This window comes from Tursiops truncatus, chromosome 6 (assembly GCF_011762595.2).
Source record: "Tursiops truncatus isolate mTurTru1 chromosome 6, mTurTru1.mat.Y, whole genome shotgun sequence".
Classification (NCBI taxonomy): domain Eukaryota; kingdom Metazoa; phylum Chordata; class Mammalia; order Artiodactyla; family Delphinidae; genus Tursiops; species Tursiops truncatus.
The window spans coordinates 109,299,823-109,326,089 of NC_047039.1; the positions used below are offsets into that span (position 1 = coordinate 109,299,823).

General features: G+C 41.8%; 2 protein-coding genes across 18 annotated transcripts in view; one reads left to right on the forward strand and one right to left on the reverse strand.

Annotated features, from left to right (window-relative positions):
- Positions 1-3,537, forward strand: part of USP20 (ubiquitin specific peptidase 20) — a 62,383-nt gene extending 58,846 nt beyond the window's left edge. Inside the window, exon 27 of the mRNA XM_073806709.1 lies at positions 1,020-3,537. The gene's annotated coding sequence lies outside the window, so the exon portion shown is untranslated. The remainder of the gene's footprint in view (positions 1-1,019) is intronic.
- FNBP1 (formin binding protein 1) overlaps positions 1-26,267 on the reverse strand; it is a 139,738-nt gene that overhangs the window by 3,461 nt on the left and 110,010 nt on the right. For 4 of the 17 annotated variants that reach the window (XM_073806717.1, XM_073806718.1, XM_033858836.2 and 1 more), the window contains 7 exons: positions 25,789-25,971; positions 20,218-20,232; positions 16,253-16,362; positions 8,183-8,315; positions 5,930-6,051; positions 5,476-5,612; positions 255-3,697 (listed from right to left, as the gene is read on the reverse strand). In XM_073806717.1, the coding sequence (XP_073662818.1) occupies positions 3,519-3,697; positions 5,476-5,612; positions 5,930-6,051; positions 8,183-8,315; positions 16,253-16,362; positions 20,218-20,232; positions 25,789-25,971 (879 nt within the window). In that variant the 3' untranslated portion in view covers positions 255-3,518. Of the gene's footprint in view, positions 1-254; positions 3,698-5,475; positions 5,616-5,929; positions 6,052-8,182; positions 8,316-16,252; positions 16,363-20,217; positions 20,233-25,788; positions 25,972-26,267 lie in introns of those variants that run through there. The other 13 variants (XM_019920177.3, XM_073806713.1, XM_033858841.2 and 10 more) reach the window with 13 other exon arrangements.

Genomic DNA, 26,267 nt, shown 5'->3' on the forward strand with positions numbered 1-26,267 from the left:
GAAAGTTCTTCATCTTGAGGGGACAGAAGAGGAAACAGGAGACAGACTCCTCAAGCCCGGAGGTGAACACAGGGTGAGAAACAGAGAAGGTGTCATCATATAATAGGGGGAAAGGGCAGGAATTTTTTTTTTTTTTTTTTGAAAAGCATTTGGCTAGAAAATTCCCCATTATTGAAGACGAAAGAGTTAAATTACTCGGATTACACAGAATAATTTTCTCGGAGAGGGGAAAAATCATTTAAAATACACAACACTGAGAAAAATGTAACGTTTATTAGAGAGGCAGATACGAGGGTACAACTAAAAGGAGCCAGACAGATTCTTTTCTTGTAAGATAAGGAGAGAGAGAAACAGTCATGTTGGCCATATTCAAACAGAACTTACTCAGAACCCAAGTGTCTACAATAAACTCAAGTGTGGATCAGCTGGCAGGGGACCTAGCTACCACTGTAACCGTCCTTCCGGCTCCCCCAGCGGTTACAAAAACAAAAAGGTCATTAGGCATCAGAATCACCAATAAAACAAACACAAAGAAGAGTAAAACATTAAGACAACGAATTCAAGTAATCCTTTTAGTTTTTCTATTGCAGTATATACAAATCTATTGGGGCAGGGGGCGGTTATGGATATATTTCACAGAGAGCAATTTAAAAAAACAAAAACAAAACCATAAAAGAGGACAGTCACAATTCAGTTGACCAGTTGGAACTTACTCTAGTCTAACTACTTTGGCAATTATTAAATAGTCACATGGTAGACACCACACACACACAAAAGTGCTCTGGCATTACTGACAATAAAACAACTCCTTTTGAGTTACGGGCATCGGAAAGCAGCAGCCCCGCCCACCTGGGACGGGCTTAAGGAGAGGGCAGCGTTTATGGAGCAGGCGGAGTGGATTTATAAACAAGGCAGGGAAGGAAGGCTTCGACATACATTATTAACCTCTAAGTGTATCTCTAAACAAAAGGAGAAAACTTTATACACAAGCTGAGACTCTGCTACTTTTATTTTAACAGATAACTGTTGGAAGAACACAAAGTATACTTCGGGTGGAAATGGAAATTTGTGATTCTCTGGGAATCAAGACTTCTGCTAATCCTCTGCGCACTGACTAGATGGACCTGAAACTACAAGATATCTTTCACCGTTGAGTCGCTAGTACATAGATTCATCCGGTAAAGGTATTGAGGCATACAGCCTAAAATAATGATCATCATTTATGTGCCCAAATCGCCCCTCCCATCCCCGAAAGCCAGCTGAGCGCTTTCCTGAGTCAGATTTGCACAACTCTAAGGAGGAGGGGAAAACAAAAGAAACACCACCAGCCAACTTCGTGGAATGCCGTACTTTTCAAGTCAGGCTTTTAGAAGACTAATGTTATCCTGCCTCATTTTTCAGTGCTTGGTTTGCTGTCTCCAATAATTCACAGTCTGGAAATGAGTTCATCGCAGGATAGAAAGGTTAGGTTTTAATATCTTAGGGATTCACTTGGTTACCTGCCCAAAGCTGTGACCACCTACTGCCCGTTCAATCCCCACGGTCAGCTGATTTTCTTGCTGCGGTAGTTAAAAGGAAGAACTGAAATGACTCTCCTGAGAGGTCTGGGGTCAGGGTCAGTGGCTTTATCAATATTACGGCAGCAAAGGTATAATAAAGCAAAAGAAATCTGAATTACAAAATTATATTTAAAAAAAAAAATCAGGCTGGCCAGGGCCGGTTTCCCGCTTTTGATATTGGACCACAGTTGTGTCAGATGCAACCACTGGGGGAAGCTGGATGTAGGGGATCTCTCTGCTTTATCTTTGCAACTTCCTGAGAATCTATAATTATTTCAAAATAAAAAATGTTTTAAAAATCAGACAGTCACGGCTTCCCCGGTGGCGCAGTGGTTGGGAGTCCGCCTGCCGATGCAGGGGACACGGGTTCGTGCCCTGGTCCGGGAAGATCCCACATGCCGCGGAGCGGCTGGGCCCGTGAGCCACGGCCGCTGAGCCTGCGCGTCCGGAGCCTGTGCTCCGCAACGGGAGAGGCCACAGCAGTGAGAGGCCCGCGTACCTCAAAAAAACAAAACAAAACAAAAATCAGACAGTCATTAAGTAAAGGTTACTAAATTCCATCTTGGCGGCCGTCGGGAAATGTAAGAGAGCTCTCTGCTAGACTCTGCGGCAGTCGCCCATAGCTCCTGCCAGCTCCTAGACCCCTGATATGCTGCTGTCAGTTTTAAAATCAGCTTTAAATTGATCTGACATTCTAAAAGGAGCCCACAGTGTCGAAGCAAGGAGCTAATATCCTGTTTAAGAGTAGGAAGGACATGAAAAAATAATTTTCAAAGCCAAATAAAAAGAGAATCTCAACCCCATACCTTTATTCTGACTCACTTTTAGCTGGTTCTCTGTGATCTCAGGGAAGATTCTAGAAATGAGCACAGCCATTGGGCATGTCACCAATTTCACTACCTATCCTGCCAATTTAAAAATGCAAATCCCCAAGTGACCCAGATTCTTTGAAGATGGTGAACCATAAAACGAGCTAGAAATTCTAAAACAGTTTTCAGTGAATTCACACTTTGGGTCTTAAAGATGCCAGTGATTAAAAAACAAACCAAAAAACCCTTGAAAAGTGACGTGCTGGGGTCTGTGTGTAGACGCAGTTGCTTACAAGGGTCTATTCACAGCCCCACCTGGGCAAGTATGAACGGAATACAGCTCCACCTCCCACAAAACCTCCAAAAGAACAGAATGAAGTGAGCTGTTTTTATGTAAGTTTATCTAAACAGCACTAGCACATCTGATCAGCTCTGTCAACTGGCAGGAGGAAGGAAGATCAGTAGTCATATGTAAAAATCAACTGGTTGATCGACCAAAGTTTTCCATATTTCAGTTGGTTGCGTAGGATCATATAGACATAACCTGAAAACACGGTGATCTAACAATTATCTTAAACATGTTTAAGGAAATATACACACTTTTGGTACCAATCTTATTCTTTACTTATTCTATACTTCATTGATGACTTCCTTCGAAGTGAATGACTGTAAAATTGAACAAACTAGCGTAGTTCGGTTTATGAAGTTACAAAATGTAACATTCTAAGGTAGTTCAATTTCTGGCAGACACTACATATAAATAAGAGAACTGAAGTCTTCTGCACCCCTAGGATGTGCATGGACTTTTAGATTCAGAAATACGGATTAGAAGCTAGAAGGCAACTTTTTGGTTATCTACAGATGCTGCCCAAGAAGAAATGTTTATCAGATTTCAAAGGACACAGTTGTACATTGGCAGCTGGCAGCTTTCCAAGTAAAATGTCATTAGCAAGTGAAACTTGATTATCGTCAAAACCAGCCCAGGAAATTCAGGTGTAAGATGCCTGAAAGTCCACCTCGTCCCTAAAAGAAACTGCGACGCTCCCCATCCAGTCTTTTGAAGAACTGCCTGTTAACAGTCATGGTTGTGGGGAGAAACAACTCCAATGTTTTAAAGTTTTTTGTGTTTTTGGTTTTTTTTTAAGTTGTATTAAATATAAGTCTTAGCACCTTTGGCATTTTTGTCCAAATAGACTTCGACGTATGAAGTGGGGACATAACCCTCTTCATCTTCACTTCTCCGGATGCGGGTCCACCCGTCACCTTTGTCTTCCTCTATAACGTACAGTGTTTCTCCTTCAGCTACTGAAATGGTTCCTTCGTTCTGACCTGAAAAAGCAATATCAGAGTATTTTAGGTTTCTTGTCAAATCCGGGTTGAGAGCACAGCTTTGCAACGACGAAGCAAGTGTAGGGAAAGATGGACGCACTGACCCTTCTGCTCTCCTCCCACACAGAAGCTTCCAGGTCCTCACCTGGCGTCTCTCTAGGACCCTCTTCTAACTCCTCCTGGGAGCCCTCTCATTCCTCCCTCCCAGAACAGGAGGTATTTTCCGCAGAGGAAATCCTGGGTCCGCTTCTCTACTCTTCCCTGAAGGTACTCCTACGGCGTCAATTGGTTCTGGTTCTCGTCTGAGGCAAGGTTCCACTTCGCCTTCTGCCTGAAGCCCGTTTCCACCTTGATGGTACCCGGGCACCTGGAACGCGATAGGGGTGAACCCGGACTCCCTGTTTTTCCTCCCACTTTCCCATTTCAGTGGACATCTCCACCATCCCAGGGATGCAACTTCAGGGATCATCTGTGATTTCCTCCCCTCTTTGTATACTGGCTGCAGCATCTCTGCGTCCATTCCTTAATCAAGGCCCCGAACACCATTTGCTAAGATAATTTCAAAAGACTAGCCATCATCGCCCAAGCAGTGTCCTGAAAGGCAGACTGTTTAGGGGGCTGTTAATAGCGGTACTGTGGGCGCGGGGGGGAGAGGGATGGTGTGGCCGGGAAGTAAAACCGGGAACATTTAACCTGGTACTTCCCTTTCTTATTTTGTCATAATGAATATTTAGTTTATTAAAGGCTCTAAAAGTCCTAGAGTAAAGGGAATTCCCTGGTGGTCCAGTGGTTAGGACTCCGTACTTCCACTGCAGGGGCCCCAGGTTCAATCCCTGGTCAGAGAACTAAGATCCTGCAAGCTGTGAGGTGTGGCCAAAAGAAAAAAAAAACAAAAAGTCCTCCAGTAAAGAGATTCATTTATCCCAGGGCTTCTGAAGATGATCTGAGCTCTGATTGCTTCTTTCACAACATCCTTATCAGCATCCTGCAAGGTGCCGTTTCAAGGCTCACAGTTTAGGAAACACTAGGCTAGTCTTTCTAACCAATTTCCCTGTCTTCTAACCGATCCGACACATACAGTAAATGTCTCAAGGTACAGCTCTGCTCGTGTCAGCAACCTGCTCAAATACTTTCAGTAGCTTCTCGACGTTTGCCAAATAAAATCCAGATGTTTCTGTTACCCATACCCCCCACTGGCACCGCCTACCCCCTCATCTCACCACCTAAGACATCTGAGCGCCAGCCATATGAACCCCATACCTTCCTCGCTCCACGCTTGGCCGTGCCCGTGCCTCTGACATACTTCAGCACGGAGAGTTCTCCAATCCCCCTTAAGGAAGTGATCTCATCCTCGCGTGAATCCCCCGTCACTCTGTACCCCTCCTCTGGTGAATATTGCAGGCGGCCCTCTCTCTACGTGTGTCTGCTTTATTTCCTCCAAAGGTGGAAGCCAGAACATACCATCTGCCTGCCACCCTTTCAGGGGCCTTTACAAGACAGAAGTTCTGTAAGTATTGAATGAATGGATGAAATAATCATTATTCCATACTATCTGCTTCAGTTAAGCTCACTGAAAGTTGTTCGAATGTACAGACCCAAAGGTAAAACATACAGCCATCGACCAGATCATAATCATAAACACAGATACCACGAGCAGAGCAAAAGAGCAATGAGGGAAAGTTCTGGATGACTTCAAAAGAAAGCCTGATCACAGAAAGAGAAGAGTGACTCAGACAGTTCACGAGAAGTGGGGGGAATTAGGTGAGACGCGGTGTTACCTTCGAACGTGTAGAGAGCTTTACACGTCCCTATGGCGGGGAGGGATTCCTCATCATCAAACTCATCGTCGAAATCCGTGGCCAGCACCTTGACCTCACTCTCCTGACTCTGGTCCTCCGTGTAACTGCCATCCGGGCTGCTCAAGAAAGCAAAACACACAGCAACTATAGCCACTGACCCCAGCGAGGGCTTGAATTCAGCCCCCGCGAGAGCAAAGTGCTTGCAACCCGCCCCCGTCCCCATCCCCCGATTGTTGTAACTAGGACCATCTTCAGTCACCCCGCAGGCTCGGGCACCATCCACGGGGACTTAGACACCTGCACCGTGGGAAACATCACAGGCCAATCGTCACAGACGCTTGGGATCTAACAAGTACCTTGTGCTCGTCTCTGATTCCAGAATTGAGAAATAAATACAAAGTCAGAAAGAGCAGGCTCCGTACAGATACTGTACCTCTCCCGATCCTGTGCACAGTTGTTGACGGCTGGGGGGTTCTGCACATCGTACATGCCGCTGTGCCGACGGGCCTGTTCGCTGCGTGCTGGGAGTCTGCCTTCAACCTCGGCCAGCCAGGCCTGCAAACAGAAGGCAGGAAAGAATGGTCTGAGCTCAGCTGAGGGCCTGACCGTGCAGGCTTCAGGCCCCAGATCGGGGCTGCTCGTTGGTCATTGAAGCAGACTGGAGAAGGACCCCGTGGGGGCAGAGTCTCCAGTCTGTGTGCCCTGACTGTATAAATGTACTCAAAGGCAAAGTTGGAGAAGTACAGGCAAACATATTTAGCCACTGCTCATAATGTGGCAGAAAGACACTGGCCTCCGTTATACTCCTGGGCTTTTTAAGCAGCTGTGTGATTTTGGTTAAGTCATTTCTAGTTCCTTCTGGTTCCAGAAATTCTGTGACCATGAGGTCACACTGGGAAACATGAGGGTCCCTGCCACACACTTAAGCCATGACTCAGTTAGAAAGCCACACTTCCCATTTTTGTTAAGGAGTGTAACGTTTTTCTTTTTTTAAATAGTGAAGAAAACTCATACGTAGGAAATCAAAGTAGATCAAAGTATCTTCAGCAACATTGGAAATAGTGTAAAAGAGGCAAAAGAATCAAAATGATCAGAAAAGGACATTTCTAGGTTCTAAAACCTCAAATGCTAATACCTTATTGACAGATTCTAGAAAGAATGAAAAAAGCCATATTTGACCTTTTATTGCTAGAAATAATCTATTCTGGTTGGAACGCTCAGTTACTGATATATTTTTACAGGCTTTGTAGTCTTTACATTTCGAGGGGAAAAAGAAGCCTTCTGCCCACAGCTTTTTTTTTTTTTTTTTTTGCGGTACCTGGGCCTCTCACTGTTGTGGCCTCTCCCCTTGCGGAGCGCAGGCTCCAGTCGCGCAGGCTCAGCGGCCATGGCTCACGGGCCCAGCCACTGCGCGGCACGTGGGATCTTCCCGGACCGCGGCACGAACCCATGTCCCCTGCATCAGCAGGCGGACTCTCAACCACTGCGCCACCAGGGAAGCCCTGCCCACAGCTTTTGAGTGCCCCACTCCCTCCTTAAAAGATTTATTATTTGTGTTTCTTCCTCATTTCTTCTTTGTGTTTCCTATTGGTTTTCACATATATCATCTTTTGATAATGGATCCTTTGAAGGAACAGTAACATATTTCAATGGTTCCCCCCCCCCAGAAGTAAACCCTTGTATTTATGATCAATTGATTTGCGACAAAGGGGCCAAGACAATTCAAGGAGGAAAAGGCCTTTTCAACAAATGGTGCCGGGACAACATAAAAAAGAATGAAGGTGGACCTCTACCTTTAACCATATACAAAAATTAACTCAATAGACCTAATGTAAAAGCTAAAACTATAAAACTTAGAAGAAAACATAAGCATAAATGTTTGTGATCTTGGATTAGGCACTGGTAACTTAGCTATGACCCCAAAAGCACAAGTGACAGAAGAAAAAAAAAATTGATTCCATCAAAATTAAGACTTTTGGGGACTTCCCTGGCGGTCCAGTGGTTAGGGCTCGGTGCTTTAATTGCCGTGGCCCGGGTTCAATCCCTGGTCGGGGAACCGAGACCCTGCAAGCCACGTGGCATGGCCAAAAAAACAAAAGCATAAATAAAACTTCCGTGTTTCAAAGGACACCTTGAAGAGAGTAAAACAACAGTCCACAGAATGGGAGAAAATATTTGTAAATCCTAGATCTGAAAAGGAATTTGCATCCAGAGTATATTTTGAAAACTTTTACACCGATACCAAAGCCAGGCAAGGACATTACAAGAAAATTACAAATATCAATGGCTTTTTAAAAACTGTCTTTTGGATTCACTGAGATGATGGCCGACCGTATATTCCCAATTATACCCACTGTCAACAGGAGATGAAGTAGAACAACTTAAGTGAAACACTTAGATAAAAAAAAAACAACGAACACTGTATACAAATATAACCTTAAATAGCGTCCCTTTTAAGGGACACCATTAAAATAGGATATGCTGAAAAGCTGAACACCCAGTGGATGACAGTGTCTTTTTCCTTTTATCATAACTCGTGAGACACCTGATTTTTCCAGCTCCATCTCTCGCGGGGAAAGAAACAATGGCGATTTACAACCATATGCGTATGCGTCTCGTGACCCCCTACACCCACTTCTATTTCTTTTTTTTCCAACAAAGCTTTTCCACAACAGCTTCTTCCTACCTCAAATTTCTGGGCCTCCAGTCTCAGTTTTTCTATATTTTGGCTGACTTCTGCTAATTTGTGATCCAAACTGGCGGGGTCTCCCATTTGCGGATTCTTTAGGTAGACATCTTTCATTTTTGTGATGGCATCTCTGAAAAGAAGGGGCAGAACGTGGTAAAGGTTAATGCTGTCGTCAGCCAGTCATATTTTCCCACCGCCATGAAAACTACGGGAATGAGGGCGTGGCGAGACTGCACCGCGGTGTGGATTGGAGGGGGATACTGGGTCAGCCTCCCTTCTAAAACGTCTCTATAAGGATTCTGCTACCAAGGTCTGTATGATCCAGAGACCCATATTTAAATTCCAGTTGCCTTTTCGGAACGAAATCTCCCTCGTCTTTAGCGAGTGAGAAACGTAAATTAATCCTGCACATCACTTTGCCCTACGTAACAAGAGACAAAACCCCAATATTTCCATGTACGTGTTTTGCATGCAAACCATGGGTCTCGTGGGCTGCAATGTTTACCTCATGAAGAAGCGCAGGTCATTGCTTTGGGAATTCTAAGGATTAAGTTAAACAGTTCGATTTCAACGATTTCAACTATTTAAGAAACGGAACCCACAGTCGGGATCCGTGACAGGTGGGCAACAGAGCCTTAAAGCTACACACGGCAAGATTCCACACCCCTCCTGCAATCCTGTCCGGAAGGCCGCCCATAGCAGCCCTCTGAAGGTTGTTTCTAGGACCAGAGAGCTCTGCTAACTGGAACCCTGGCTTCAGGGCACTTCAGGAGCATTCGAGTTAAATTTAGAGCAAATGGCTTCCTGCCGAGGGTGAGGGGCTAACTTTAATGAGCTTCAGCAAAAGAAACTCTGCACCAATCACCCAGCATAAGACCAACAACACAAACTGTATTTTGAGTCACGGGAAATAGTTTAATCAAAAATACAGAAATAAGTGGAAGAGAATTTCCACAAGTCCTCACCACCCCTCCACCTGCCCCCTTGCCTCTGAGCCCGTATTGCCCCTTGGTGGGCACAATGAACCCTCTGTTCTTCCCTAAGACCAGGTGTCCACGGGAGCCCTCCACCCACTTGCCCTCCCAGCCCACCTACCTCGCTCTACTTTCTTTTATTTCCACTGCATGTATCTCTTCCCAACATTATATGACTTGTTATGATGCTTGTTTATCGTCTGTCTCTCCCGCCTAGAACAGCAGCTCTCCGAGGAGCTCTCTGGGTTCAAGCCCTTTATGACCATGATAAACCCCCAGTGACCGGACCACGCCTGGTGCACTAGAGATCTCACTACGTATTTGTTACATGAATAGATGTCCCTACAACAAACAAACTGCAAGGTCATCCACATGTACACAAGTCTTCTCTCGACTTCATGGCCTATACCTCCAGGACCCTATTTCTCAGCAAAACTTCTCAAAAGAGTTGTTTAAAATCACTATCTCCCATTCCTCTCATCCAGGTCTCTCCTCATCAATCTCTGCAGGTTTTTCAATTTTGTTGATCATTTCAAGGAACCAGCTTTTGGCTCTGTTCATCCTCTCTGTTGAATGTGTACTTCTGTTTCATTAATTGATAGTTTCCTTTATCGTTCTGTTTCTTCGGTTCAATTTGCTACTCTTTTTCTAACTTCTTAAGAGGGATGCTTAGCTCACTGATTTGCAGCCTTCTTTGTTTCTCATATGTATTGGAAGCGTTAAATTTCCTCGTATAAGCATGGCTTTAGTGACATCCCCAAAATGGAGATGGAGAATGTACGTGAAGGGTAAGGTTCAGCTCTGTTTCATATATTTTCTAGCGTCTATGAGGACTTCCTCCTCAATCTATGCGCTACTTAGAGCCACATTTCTTTCTTTTTTTTTTTAAGCAGTAAAAACAGATTTTATTTTAAAAAATCAAAAAACAATTGCAATCGGGGAAAAGACACCTCAGGTTAGAGCTGGGCTCGATTCCTAATACAGTGAAGACAGCTGGGGATTTTTAGCCAATAAGCAGAATGAGGGACTCAGTGGATGGAAAATCAAAGGTGAATGGAACGATTCCTGCTAAACCAACTTAACAGGATTCTTCCTGACTCCATGCCAGAATGATAAGAAGGGTGGGGAGCCTTTCTAACTTGACTGAGCAGGCTTCTTGCTGTAACTGAGCCCTGCGGAGAGCCACATTTTATTTTATTTTATTTTTTAAGGGGGTGTAGTTGTTTCACAATGTTGTTAGTTGAGAGCCACATTTCTTTCTTTTTTTTTTTTTCGGTATGCGGGCCTCTCACTGCTGTGGCCTCTCCGGTTGCGGAGCACAGGCTCCGGACACGCGCACTCAGCGGCCATGGCTCACGGGCCCAGCTGCTCCGCGGCATGTGGGATCTTCCCGGACCGGGGCACGAACCTGTGTCCCCTGCATTGGCAGGCAGACTCTCAACCACTGCGCCACCAGGGAAGCCCCACATTTCTTAACTTCTAAATTTTTGTTATTGATATCCAGCTTAATTGCAGCCTTCAGAGAACGTACTTTGAATGATGTCTATCCTTTGATGTTTGTTGAGATTCATTTTATAAAACCAGGATATGCCCAATTTTTGGAAATGTTCTATGTGTGCTTGAAAAGAATGTGTAGTATGCAGTTACTGAATATCTGTGTATTAGGTCAATTTTGTTAATTATTTTGTTCAAATCCTCTATCCTGACTCTCTGCTAATCTATTCTATCAATTACCGAGAAAAGTGCGTGAACAATATCCCACTGTAATGACGTGCTTGTATTTCTTGTACTTATGCCAGAAGGTCAACAGCATAACCTTTTCTATATTTTGAGGTGATGCTAGTATGGTTCTACAGACTTAAAATTGTATCTCTTCTTGGTGAATTGAGCCATTTGTTATTTGAATCATTTATTTTATGAAGTTGATCCTTTTGAGCTGAATAGTTTGGGGTGTTTTTTGGCCTGAAAGTCAGTGTTCTCACACCAGTTTTCCTTCTGGTTGGTACCTGCATGGTCTGTCTTTTTCCATTCTTTTTTTAAAAATAATTAATTAATTTTTGGCTGCATTGGGTCTTGGTCGTTGCGCGCAGGCTTCTCATTGCGGTGGCTCCTCTTGTTGCGGAGCACGGACTATAGGCATGCGGGCTTCAGTTGTTGTGGCACGCGGGCTCAGTAGTTGCGGCTCATGGGCTTAGTTGCTCTGCGGCATGTGGGACCTTCCCAGACCAGGGCTCGAACCCCTGACCCCTGCATTGGCAGGCGGATTCTTAACCACTGCGCCACCAGGGAAGCCCCATCTTTTTCCAGTCTTTGCTTTCAACCTTTCTGCACTTTATGAGTTGGACGTGTCTTTTGTAACTAGCATACATGTGGGTTTTAGTTTTTTGTCCAGTCTGAAAATCTCTTAGTTGGAACATGTAGTCTGTTCACATTTAACATACTGATTCATTTTATTTTACAAACACAATATGCCAGGCACTGTCCTCAGCACGTGACATACCCTGACACACTTAATCCTCATAGACAGGCATATTAACTCCCTTTTCAAGGTGAGGAAACCGAGGTGCTAAGAGGTTAAGAATCTTGTCCAAAGTTTGCAAAAGAAATAGGTGGAACCAGATTGGAATCTGGGGTGTCTAGTGTGCTTGGTATTTTATATCTTCCACTCTATTTTGTGCTTTTGATTTGTCCTGCCTATTCTATATATTAATATTTTTTTCTCTCCTTTCTTGCCTTTTTGGATTATTAAAAAAAAACAAAACTGAAAACAAACAAAAATCCAGCCTTTTCCAGATCATGCCATCTCTGCTCAAAACCTTTTATTTTCTGTTCCTCCTGCACAAAATGTAAGTTGCATGAGAACAGATGTTTTTGATGTTTTGTTCATCGCTTTATCCTCATTGCTATACCTAGAATATTTCCTTGTACACTGTAAATGCTCGATAAACAGAGGTGAAGTGAATGGTTGAACGTGATTGGCCTTATTACCAGCAAGCACTGCTCTGGGGTTTCAAACGTTAACCAAGTTCCACAGCCACAACCCAAGTGACAGAGAAACTTTTCTGAATGATATCAAACAATTAGAGAGAGTCTGTCAACAACCTATAAAATGTCATTTCAGATATTTGAGTCACAACTTGTTACTCCTGTGCAAAATATAAGTGCTCACTTAGTAAACAGCAGGAGGTTTATAATACATTTAGAAACCCTTTTATATTTGGTCCCAGATGTTATAAAACATACAAAGACTTCTATTTATAAAAAGTACAAAAAATTTTTATTTCATAAAGTCTATTTTTAATATAAAACTAGAACAAAGTTCATCATCTGTGTTCCTCTTTTTAACATACTGCAACAATATTTATAAAACGATCTAGTTTTCAGGAGTTGCTCTCCCAGAGATTAAAAAAAAATCAAAACCCACTTTTCTTTTGCATGTACTTAAACTGACTGCCTTACCAAGTTTGTTTATTTTTTGCACAACCAAGTTTTAACCCCAGCTTCAATATAACTATATTTATGTAGGACTACAATTTGGCCTACTTATATAGAGCACAAAATCTCAAGTTATCTTTTAAGTTCAAATCGCCATTAACGATGATTCACTTAATTCCGTCAGTGAGAATATAGAAGGTGAGAGAATAAAAAGTGGCTGTTCTTTTCCTTTTTCTTTTTTTTAACTGGAGTACAGTTGATTTACAATGTTGTGTTAGTTTCAGGTGTACAGCAAAGTGATTCAGTTATACATACACATATCTTTTTCTTTCCAGATTCTTTTCCCTTATAGGTTATTATAAAATATTGAGTATAGTTCCCTAAAGTGGCTTTTCAATTAGGATTATTAGCAAGTATCCTGTAAATGATGTGAAGGTATTATTCGTTATAAATGTGGGAAGGAAGTGCAAATGGGAAGAGATATTGAATCTTTTCCTAATTTTTTCTTTTCTTTTTTTGCATATGTACCAACCTACCATCCCTAGGATCAAACTTATAGAACAGCTCAGAAACCAGGGGACTCTCACAGTGGGAGCCGGGGCAGATGGGCAGGTGCTTGTCAAGAACAAGCAAATATTTACACCTCTAATGGCTGGTGATGTGTATAAGACATACTGTGACTTGTTTTCTAGATACCATCAACACACTCTATAAAAAGACAAGAAGACATGAGAATCTATAGGAAGGCTGATTTTTACTTACCCTCAAATAGAAAGACAAGTACATTTTGTATCCAAAGCTCCGACATGGGGCAAGGGATAGGGTGGGGGTCATGCCACTTTGCTCTTCCTCATTTGTACAAAAACTTCACCTCTACACTCATGATAGAGAGAAAACAGGAGTTCCCTGGTGGCCTAGTGGTTAGGATTCCGGGCTTTCACTGCCACAGCCCGGGTTCAATCCCTGGTCAGGGAACTAAGATCCTACAAGCCACGTGGTACGGCCAAACTAAACAAAAACAAACAAACAAAAACCACCAGAAAATCTTTTTGAAGCCAGTTGGAGCCTGAGATGTCTTGTCATTGTCTGAAGATTCTTCAATCACTACATGTGCCTCTCTATCCAGAAAGCTAGAGAGGCACCATTTGTCCCCACTGGAATGGCAGGTTTTTGCAGCAATCGTTGCATATGGATTATATAGATTGAAGAGCAGGGGAGATACTAAAATGTCTGTTTATTTGCCACGTGCGCGTGGCAGCCCAAGGCTTTGTTATGGGAGCAATGGCTCTTGGTGTGGGCTATTCCACGTACCGAGAATTCTGGGCGAAACCTAAACCTTGGAACAGGAGAAGCTGTCTTGGTCTTGTTGGCGGTGCTAGCTTTAGTTAGACATCTCGTATTGAGATTGTATGTTTATGTTGAAAATAAACTGGGTCAGATGATAACATGGTAATTTGAACACTGGCGTCCTTTCTTGCAGGCTTGGTTTGCCTGGTGACCAAGTTACCGTGACTAGTTCCCTAGCTAGGTCATTCAGGGGTGTCAAATTAGCACAGAGGAAACATGTCACTTTTAAATGCACTTGGTAGTGGTACAATGTCCACCTTATTTTTTTCTTAAGATTTATTTATCATTAATTTATTTATTTTATTTATTTTTGACTGTGTCAGGTCTTAGTTGCGGCCTGGGGGATCTTCGTTGTGACGTGCGGGCTTCTCTCTAGTTGTGGCGCGTGGGTTTTCTCTTCTCTAGTTGTGGAGTGCGTGGGCTCTGTAGTTTGTGGCATGCAGGCTCTCTCGCTGAGGCGCGCAAGCTCAGTAGTTGTGGTGCGTAGGCTTAGTTGCCCCGCGGCATGTGGGATCTTAGTTCCCCGGCCAGGGATCGAACCCGCGGTCCCCTGCATTGTAAGGTGGATTCTTTACCACTGGACCACCAGGGAAGTCCCCAATGTCCACCTTCTTAAACTCTTCTGATGAAATTAGTTCTAAAGAGGACAACACGCCAGTCAACCCTGAACTGCTCCCAGTTAGTTGCTGCAGAATATCATATGCTTTTGATGTAATGTAGGACTCTTATTTACCCCAGTTAATTTAACTCTTTCTGACTGCCTTGTGGACTGAGTACTGTTTTGAGGGCTGGTTGGCTTTTGAGGAACGCTTTCAGGAACGGAATACATTATAAGCCTCCTAGCAATTATGTGTATGGTTTTAAACCAAACCTAAAAAGCTGATAACAGAGCTGCTTAGGAATAGTATTTACTTCAGAATCATAGTTGTAAATATGAAAATAACTTAAGGGACTTCCCTGGTGGTGCAGTGGTTAAGAATCTGCCTGCCAATGCAGGGGACATGGGTTCGATCCCCGGTCTGGGAAGATCCCACATGCCGCAGAGCAACTAAGCCCGTGAGCCACAACTACTGAAGCCCGTGTGCCTAGAGCCCGTGCTCCACAACAAAGAGAAGCCACCGCAATGAGAAGCCCGCACACAGTGACGAAGAGTAGCCCCCGCTCGCCGCAACTAGAGAAAAACCACACGCAGCAATGAAGACCCAACGCAGCCATAAAGAAATTAATTAATTAATTTTAAAAAAGGAAAATAATTGTAGATCCCCGTTTAGCACTTTTGTAATTGCAGGGCTATATTTTGCTGCTGTTATATTAGAATATTTTTTTTATTGGAGTAAAATTGCTTTACAGTGTTGTGTTAGTTTCTACTGTACAATGAAGTGAATCAGCTATATGTGTACATATATCCCCTCCCTCGTGGACCTCCCCCCTGACCCCGCATCTAGGTCATCACAGAGCACCAAGCTGAGCTCCCTGTGCTACACAGCAGGTTCCCACTAGCTATCTAGTTTACACATGGTAGTGTATTTATGTCAAACCTAATCTTCCAATTCGTCCCATCCTCCCGTTCCCCCCCCGTGTCCACATGGCTGTTCTCTATATCTACGTCTCTATTCCTGCCCTACAGATGGGTTCATCTGTACCATTTTTCTAGATTCCATACATATGCGTTAATATACGATATTTGTTTTTCTCTTTCTGGCTTACTTCACTCTGTATGACAGTCTCTAGGTCCATCCACGTCTCTACAAATGAGATGTTGTTCCTGTTGTTCCTGTTGTTCCTTTTTATGGCTAATATGCATTTTGAAACAGAAATGTGTTTTTTAAGTGCTAATGCAAAGGTAAATGAAAAGCACTTTTTAAAATGTGTATAGTATGTTTATTTTCTCTATAAGAATCATAAATATTAAACTAAATAGATCACCTATAATGGAAGTGATTTATGAGCAAACTGGTTTGGTCAGACATTATACAAACTTCGGTATGCTACAGAATGCTCTGCTGTACTTGTGAAATTTTCTTGTCTAACCTGAATTTACATTCCATGGTGCTAGCATGGTGAATGTGGCATTACTAAAGTAAGTGAACACATACAAAAATGAAGAAGATAGTCATGTGTATTTTGTTGCCCAAACTCAGAATAATACCTATTTGTTAAAAGAACCCTCCCTGTCTTTACTAAAGCAATCCAGTAGACTACAACCAAACACACGGCTGAAATAATCACTTGGATTAAAATCTGATGTAGGGCCTCCCATCTTTCCAAACCGAACTCAAATGTCTTAATAAGTCATATTGAGCCACTCTACCTTTGATCCATCTCCTTTTGAATTTCTTTATTTAATTCATCGACTTTCTGTTGTAGCTTTTTCCTTCTCTGTTCAGGTGGGAGGTTGCTGAAATCTTCTGGAGTCGCACCCTGCAGATGCAAAAAGAAATAGAAACCTCACGGCACTCCTTGACAAAAAGACACCGAGGGAAGCCTGCGGGAAAGAGTCCCCAGACAACAGGGCAATGCAGACGTCTGCATGTGTTTTCATGAACTAAATTAAGCTCTTTCCCACGACACCCAGCTGAGATGCAAAAATCAGTGCATGCAAACTGCAAAAGGCCCGCACACCGTTTTCATGCCGGCCCAGACACCTCTGACAAGGCAGGGAGCACCGAGACAGGAAGATATACTTTTGACTCCAGAGAGGATCAATGAAAAACAAATTTGGAGACTGATTCTGCACTTTAGTGTCAGTGTCGGTGGCAACACTGAAGCTTTAGGTTTGTTTCTTCACATAAAACAGTGATAAGTGCCCCCGCCAACTGCTGCATTTCGATGGCATTGCTTCCCCCACCCCACCCAGCCTGAGTATTCCTTCCCGTCTCCTCACACAGGCTGAGGCCGAAAAGTGAAGTGACAGATGGGACGTCTAGTTCCTCAGAGAATGTGGGTAAAAGGGACATTAAAAAAAAACACCCCCCCCCCACCTCCCTCCCATGTACTCTTCTTGCCTCTGCTGCCTCTAAACATCTGGTCGGTTCTTTTTCATCATCTTTAGGATCATCTCAGAGAATTCATAGAGAACACCGCCCCCAGCCCCAAATTCAAACCCAACAACCCACAGTGTATGAAATCAGCCTCAGCTGTTTCTAATTCATCAGAAGTAGTGTACTTTGATATCTTGATTCCCTTTCAAAAAATTTGCTCTCTCTCCTCTGTGCATGTGATTTAAGTAGAAAATATCAACCGTGAGTTTCTAGACTCCTACCTACGCTTACATGTCAGAAGCTGTAGCTAAGTTGTGGCCATCAAGTGCTTTTCCTTAAATGAGGCTATTTTCATAAAGAAAGAGAAATTTATCAATAGCCAGGGATAAGCCAGGGAATTTAGAAAAGAGATTTTGCTTTAGAACCAATTAAACAAAGGCAAGACAGGCTTGCCTGGGAGTGGGTGGACAAGAAGGGACCCGGATAATGTAATTGCAAAATTAGCTTGAGTTTGCCAAGCAGCTTACACGGGGGCTTGTGACTGAAGTTCCTAGGCTGCTTATGAGAAAATGCCAGGCTGCTGGGCTGGAAGTTTGTGATTCAGCAAATAGTTCACCACTAAGGCCACCAAAGACCTTTCAGCTAATAGTCTCAAAGACTTGTGTGCGTGTGTGTGTGTGTGTGTGTGTGTGTGTGTGAGTGAAAAGCAAAACAGAAGTGATTATTCCCTAATGCCAAACCAAGGAAGTTCAACTTGCTTCTAAAACTAAGATGAAGCCAAGTAATCTTCAATATAAAAATAAAGCAGACTTGTTTTTCCTTTTCCATAAACTATTGTGCTGTAACACTTGAAACCTTAATTGAGTGCTTTTCAATTTTCTCAACTCAATCACTGAGCCTGAAAGCTTAGTACTTTGTTCTCATGCTGAATTGACTTAAAAGAGATCAGCATGTTTTCTAGAACAGAGATTTTGGTTTTGTTTTCATTTTTGTTTTAATGCTAGAATGCGACAAAACACAGCGTGAGATACACTGCTGCAGAGGTCAGCAAACCTAGTAAGCAGTCAGTGTTCACTCATACATATTTATTGAGCCTCGCTATGTGCTATGAGACCCAAAAGAACTTTCTCAGTGATGGAAATGTTCTCACATCTGCACCGTCCAATATAGTAGCCGCATATGGCTGTTGAGCCCTTGAAGTGTGCCCAGTACAACTGTGGAACCGAATTTTAAAATTTTAGTTACTTTTCATTTAAATTAAGTTAAATTTAATTAAGTTACCTGTGGTGAGTGGATACCACATTGTACCACATAGGTCTAGACTGTGAACAGGTGTAAGGTTTGCACTGGATAAACAGGTGCAAAGAAATCTGTAGTAAACGACACTCTAACTTATGACTTATAAATAGATGGCCCAAACAACAACAACAACAAACGCAACCCTGATCATCTACAGAAACGAAAGCAATTAAATAATAAATGATCCCTTTCACTTGATCAGGAGTTAGTCTAACTGACCAGTTAGGTCCCTTTCAATAGATAGTCTATATTTCTGTGTTGTTATTTAAAAACCAATCCCAGTAACTATGCCTCAAACAAACTTCATGTGACCATTGGCGATTCAGGTCAACAGCTTCTTCTAGATCCAAAGAAACTCGAGGTTTCTGGAAAGTACCTTCAAAGGTTCATTTTGTCCTATTCACCTTTTGAAGCTTGAATTCTTTCGAACAATACTCTCACCTATGATTCATTTTGCCACAGAGGAATTTTTATTTCTACCTTCGAGGCAGAATAGATTTTCTGAACTCTCTGCAGGGGCCCCTAGGATACTGGCTGTACCAGGGTTTGGAAAAGGGGCCAAAATACGTATATTTTCAATGGCTGTGGCTCTAAGAGGATCTCGTTTTACCTGCTACTGGAATCAAACACTTGCTCCTGGGCAATGGCACGAGCTGCTTCTTGAGTTTTATTATTTTTACACCCAAGCCATCTGTGTGTAACTTCTCTATTAGCTTCAAAGTAAGGGCATCGAGCAGCAGTTCAGTACAAGGTTGGTAAAATGATTTATCTCAAACAGAAAGACTGCCCGATAATGTTATCTTTAGCTGTTAGCACGTGAGCAAAAGAACAAATAAAGGGCAAAAAAGAAACCCTGGCATCCGAGAGACTCCCAGTTTATGGATCCGATTTCTCCCAAATTCATACTGCTGCTAATGACTGATGTTCATTTAAGATCTTTCCTTCTTGTAGAACTCTTCTCGGGATTTTATTTTGCCGTCTAAGAAATGTTTAATTTAATAAAATATTCCTTTTCCTTAGGGCTGGAACAGTCGCCAAATACTGAGTCAGGTTGAAAAATTATGTATATATATGTTTATGTATGTACTGAAACATGTATAAAAGTATGTATAAGGATAACCATAAAATATTGTCATACTTTCTCAACAGCAGCGCATAAAATGCTGGTCTTATCCCTGGTTGAAGTGTCACAGTTCATCACTGTCCGTAATTTTAGGATATTCTCAGCTGTGGTGTTGGAGACTATTACGTAACTTACACATATTTGAAGTACAGTAATGGGTTATGTGGTTAAGAGATTCTTTTAATAGATTTAATGATTAGTTTGACTATTTACTAGGGCTATGGAATTAAAAGTAGAAACAACACCGAACACTAAAGAAATCATTTTAGAAAGGCTTAGGAGGCTCTTTTCATTGTCCATAAAATCGTCTTTGATTTCTTAAATCAGCCATGCACAAGGCACCCATGTATTTATGTAGCAACTTAAAGATTTCGTGACCTCCAATTCTCGAAGGTGCCTGAGACCTGAGTTGGAGCCCGGCATCATTCCTGCATGTCTCCCTCAGGTCCCCAGCATTTTTCATCTGCTTCTGTGGCTCCGGGGGAGGAGCAATTTTCAACGATTATATTTGCATTTATTCCGAATGATCCAATACATAAACTCCCTCATAGCTAATATTCATGTTTATGTTCACATTTAAATAAAGTTTATCAACATCTGTCATCCTCTTAAGACTCCAGTGGTAAAGAAAACCAAATCATGAGTTAAGCGTTAATTTTCTTAGCAACTTGAAAAGATTACAGTCATCTCTGTTAGACTCTGGACCTTTGTATTCCAGAGGTCTAATAAAGAAACACCAACAAAAGCACACACAAGAGAAACACAAATCAACAGTTGACTCTGAAGATTTGTTGCACAATGGCACGGCACCCACAAAACATACACCAAAAAACCTGATTAGATTCAGGACATGCATGGAGGAATTGTGCTTACCAGCTTGAGAGAAAGCTTCGTGTAAAAATTGAAGGGGTAACAGGGAAAAAAAGAGAGCGCGAGAGAGAGAGAGAGAGAGAGAGAGAGAAACAACACATGAGAAGAAGAGGAACTTGTCCATTACACTGAATTAACATACATCAATTCACCTGGCGCTTCGTGAAAATGATTTGCAGCGGTTCTGTGCCAAAGTTCCCAAGAGGGGCTGATCGACCAAAACCTTTCTTTAGCTGCCACGTTGCCAGAGCAAAGTATAAAGATAGAAAAGGAGGGTTTCCGTTTACTGTTCTGGATTGGTCACATCAGCCTGAGTATAAACCAATATAAGTTTGCGGTCGGTGAAATAGCATGATTATAAAAGATGGAAATAATCACATAGCCTTTTGTTCACCAAATTTCCCATGGAAAGTTCCACACAGACTAAAAGCGTTGGGAAAGCAATTAGTTCCACAACGTCCCAGTAATATTTTTATCTTAAGGAGATCTAATAAATACGAACAGTGGCATTTCCTAAAGGTATTAAGGCAAAGTCTCAAACTGGTAAATGGGAACACAGGACTGGAAGATGCTCTAAGAACCAACCTCCAGGGAGCCTTTCAGCGCCTGGCTGGAGGTGGAAGCATGATGCTCTCTCCCACCTGTGGACTGCATGCACCTCTTGCTCTGCAGAAGGTGTCTTCTGGGGCTTTCTATCGAACTCAGAGCCCTACCCACAGGGGTTCTATAGCATCTGGGGAGTCAACAGAAGCTGCTGCTCTTACAAGTTACCTTTAGGAAATAGATAGCCAACTGTCTCAACTACTGAGGTGTACTTACTCCTTGCTATGGATTTCCTGTTCATTATCAGGACACAGCAGCTGCAATTCTGCTAGGCCCGGAGACTGGCAAAACTATACTAATTACTGGATCCAAAACCAGATTAAAAGGCATCTCAAAATTAGGAAAAGAAACATTGGTTCTTCAGAAACAGGTGAAACATGCTTTTTGGCTATAAAGCAGTATTTTGAGAGCTCGGTGCACACGTACTTAGCTGTTATCAACCCTAAAGTTTAGGCAATTGGTAGTAGGATCCAAAAATATGTCAGAGACAAAGTACCAAAGAAAGTGTCCTTTGATTTGAAATTGGGAGGGGAGAGGGTGTTAAAAATTCCTTAACTAGATTTAAAAAATCTTACTCTTCAGATTAACTCAAAGTTGATACTTCTTTGTGAACAAGCATTAATTAAGCTTTTAAAGAAATTGTCCCTACGGGGAAAAAGACTTTTAAGGAAAGAAGTAGCAAGACAAAACTCTGGGGGAAACAGGTACAGTCATATTCATGACCGCTCTCACGTAGGCAACCTACATGAATGCCTTGAGCCCCTCCTGTAAACTTTAGCACAGATCTGTTCATCACAATTTGAGTTCTTTACAGACAACACTTATGGTGCACAGCAGAAAACTTTGCAAATATCTTCCCTGCGAAGCATACGACCATATACAAATGTTTCTCAGACGTTACTGTGGAAATGTCGCTGATTTGAACACGGCACTCTATCTGCTTTCTATGTGCTACTTCCTTTGCTTAAAGTAATATATTCTTTCTTAAGCATTCCAAAAACAGAATTCTAACATCAAAACTAAGGGCATAGGAATATAACCACTTCATAATAAAAGCAAGTCATTAGGATTGAGAACAAATCCCAATAGAGAGAGGCAATATCGAATTCTCAGACAAATTCACTTTTCTGAAGTGGACAGTGATGGATAATCTACAAGAAGCACCATCCCAGTATATGGGATCCTTTTTAACAATTATAAACTGGTGTTTGGTCTTAAGCTGTAAGCCAGCCAGTTAGATCATTTCAAATTAGAAACTGAATCGTCTGCCAACAGAATACTTTCAAAGGTTGCATTAAGTGCATTGCAAGACACCTGAAGAACTAAAAAGCTGTCAGTTTCAGGCAACAATTACGGAGCCTGGGGAGCCACGAGTGTCAATAACACATGAGGGCACACAGAGCTGGCGGATCCATGTGTTATTGGGCCGTCACAGGTACTAACCTCAAGTACAAAGAAAGGGGACAGTGAACACGAATATATAAGTATCTGGTTTAAGGTCCACGGAAAGTCATTTCACTGCTCTATGACCTTGCTCAGGCTTCGCTGATTTTTTTGGTTGTCCCTTACGGATCCACGGATCCATCTGTTTCAGACGTGGGTGTGGGTAAGCGTGCTACACGCTGCCGTCTGCGAGAGTGTCATTCTCCCGTGACCAGCTGCCTTTTAGGGGTGAAATTCTGCCGTAAAATCATACCCAGTGACAACAGCTCAGACGGCAATCCCAATCAATGAAAAGGGGAAAAACACAAGATCAGCTCACTGACATTTTTAGGAAGTTTGATAGTTTGGTTCCTTTTTCCATGTAACTTTTCCGGAAGAAGAAGCCTGTGTGGTTGGATCGATACAGTGAGGCTTTTCCCAGTGTCCGGGTCAGAGAGCATCTGGGTCCCCAGTCTTGGTGCTGTCACAGGGGTTAGTGCCTGTGCCGTGACCGTATGACCTAGCCGTCACAGGTTAACTTACAACATAATCCCTAGCTTCAAAAGCATACGTGGGTTTCCCTATCGTCCTCTTCATGAGTTCTTTGTGAAAACAGAGAGACTGAGTCTGCCAATAATCAGCAAGAGAACAAGGTAAAATCAATAAAATGAAAGTAATCAGAAGATAGTTACATCTGACAAACAATTGGTAGGGATTTTCAAAATCTTTTGATCAACGATGATGGTATTTTTCCGTACAATTAACTCTAAAACGTGGGGAAAATATGTCCATATTGTAGATTCAGAAGCCCCTTGCTCACACCAGAAAAAGAAATGTTAAGACGATAAAGTTACTTTGTAGACTGCAAATTGAGAACACACAATCTAGCTTCATTTTTCTTTGACTTCAGTAAAGGTGAAATAATGGTTGATCATGGTGGCATGCCAGTCTTTAAAGATGTTCAATGAGACATTTGCTTACAAATGTGAATGACTTACAACAAAAAAGATTTATCCTACTTAGCTCTTCAGAAACGAAATTATTTATGCGAAGAAACGTTTGCATAGGATTTATACATTCCGATAATAGAAACAAAGGATTAAAATCGGGATCTGAAACAGATGTTATTCTCCGAGAATCCTTTTCCTATCTTCGGTGCAACAGTCTTAAAGTTAACAAGGAGAATAAATGAAATAGCAAGGACTGCAGCATTTTAGTCACGGCTCCTGTTAAACATGTACCTTCAGTTTTGAAATTGCTTTAAAATCACATTTATTTCCCCAAACTTCAGATTTTTAAAAATTTCCTCATTCACTTCTATGATGTATTTCCTTTCCTTTTTTTTTTTTTCTGCACTGCTACTTCCTGAAGAAAAGTACGTCAAATCTGATCCTAAAAACAGATCAACGAAAAAGGAGGGAAGCAAAAATATGTTTCTATTTATTTACTGATGCTTCTAGTGTGTGTGTGTGTGTGTGTGTGTGTGTGTTTATTCTTGAAAACACACTCACCGTTTAGGAAATTTTTTTTAAAAAATAGAAGTTTGCTGAGCACAGATTTGAGGTGTAAGAAATAAAATTTATTTTTGCTAATTATTTTTTTTAAAAATGGGATAGGGTTCCCTTAATTAATCAGAATAACCTGTTTCTCATTTCACTGTTTTTGTTTTCAAGTGTTAATTTTTTCCTAGCCATCTTTTCTTACACTTATTGATTACTGACATTCTTGGTCTCTTCCTAAACATTTAGAGAACGCCATGAAACATGATTCAGAAACCATTTGCAACCAACAGACTGTGATGTTGAGAGAAGAGTGGAACAGATACATACACAAATGGTAAACAGTCATGAATATTCAACATCCTTCATTATGAGATTCCAAGAGACAATGCAGAGATATTTTTATAAATATAATAAGTGAGTGCTGTGTGAAGGTTTTGGAAGCAGCAGAGATGGGGTAACTGATTTACAGTTAATGTCAAATTTTATAGTCTATAGTCTAGTATAGCGACACACAGTCATATGTTGAAAATTCTTCGATGAGCAAGGAGCAGAGATGGATGGAGAATTCTAAAAGCCAGCATAATGGAGACCTAATTATAGAACTCAACACCATTCATCATCCACTTTTGAAGCTATATTCTGCCTTCCAACAAGGCCTCTCTTGAAATCTTTAGGAAATTAAATTCGAATTCTTAACCTGGATGTGCTGGGTAACCTTAAAACAGGATAATTCCACCAACTGCATTCTTTGCAAAAAACGTTGAGATTCCATTATTAAAGGAACTCTGCATATAAAGAAATGAGGTTTTTGTCCCTTATTTTAAAAGGTAACAATGTAGCTATCTACTATATTTACAACTTTTTTACACAGAGGAAGGGAAAAGTAAAAATTATATTTGTACAAGAACACATCCCACTACAACTATATTTCAACTCCCACAGGACAGGACAAAAGAAAACCTTACTGGATATGTTAATGCACTTAATGTTTGTTTACTCATGATTCATTATAAAGAATATCTGGGGATGGCTTAGACTAGACTGACCATTTAGGTTTATTCAGGAGGCTAGGAATGACCTTGTTCCAATCTTTTTCTAAAAAACTGAACTGGTGTCTACTTTGGATTGCTGATCAATTCCATAAGACCTTGTGACTTAAGCACATGCGATCTTAGTTAGGATGGCAAACCTGAGTCTGAGTAACAACCACTTATGAGTCAATCATGGTATAATAGATTCTCCCTGAGTATGGACTCACAGAATCTCAGATCATAACAGGCTCCCTGGCTTTAAATCCTGGCTCTGTATCTTCCTAACTCCATCTTTGTATGCACCAGTTTTCTTATCAGTAAAATAAAGAACTCTTAGTACCTAGGTTCATAGGGTGGTTGAAAAAAGTAAATGAGCGCATAGAACAGAGTCTGGCAAACGACAAGCACTCAGTGAATGTGAGCCGCTAGCATTTCCCCCTTAAGATAAATACTGCATTAGGCCTTTTTGCAGTCAGTCTGTTACCAGATATTTAATCAACACCTTGTACATCACCAAAATAGCTAAAGAAACCGCTGTAACCCATATACCATTTCACCTCAAACCCTGAGGCATAGCTCAGAGAAAAGTACCCTCACTACACATTGTTTCAGTAATTATTAAGCAAATATTTTCTGACTATACAGTGATTTCCAACGCCTCAAATGTTGCTAGCTTTAGAAACGAAATCTAAGTTTCCTTTTTTGGTAAAATCAAGGTAAAATGTTAATGACTTAGATGTTTCAAAAGGGAAACGGAGAAAGGTCCATCCAAAATGTGCTACAGACAAAAAGAACTCTGGGGTGGCTGGCTCCCCACCCCTCCCCCACCCATCCTGCTTCCTTCCTTCTTTCCTCTCTGTGGCGCTTCTTCTTTCCGGCTATAATGAATCATAGGTTCTTATTGTTTTACGTTATGGGAAAACACAATGGAGTCATTCACAAACAAAATAAGTTATGCAGAACAAAACATGCAACCAAAGCGCACAAGAGAGACAGGATTCCAGAGCAGAACTTACCCCACGCTTTAGACTCCTGAAGCAGTGGATTTTGGGTTTGGAGGTCATGAACTCGTTGAAGCGATGGGAGAGGGGTTCCTTTTGCTGCTTGGGAGACTGGGGGCCGTTGGGAACAGCAGAGGGTGAGGCAGAGGCAGGGGGAGGTGGGGGAGGCTGATGGGGGGATGTTAAAAGGGACATAAGCTACATGTAAGAGACGGAGCAGTGACAGAGTAAAAAATCAGAAACAAGAAGATAAGACACAAAACAAAAATAAGCATCAAATAATATTTGAAAACCCAAAGCAAGTCAAACACAAACAATTAAATATTTAGGCCATGGTCCAAAAGAAAATATGTAAGGATATGTTAAATGGAAATATGATGAAAGTGGGAGTTTTAGTAAGTAAAGCAACAGAAGAATAGCAAGAAATGTCTGACAAGAAGCTCATGCAGACTTTCACATGCAAACTACCGTTCTAATTAGTTACTCTAAACCAG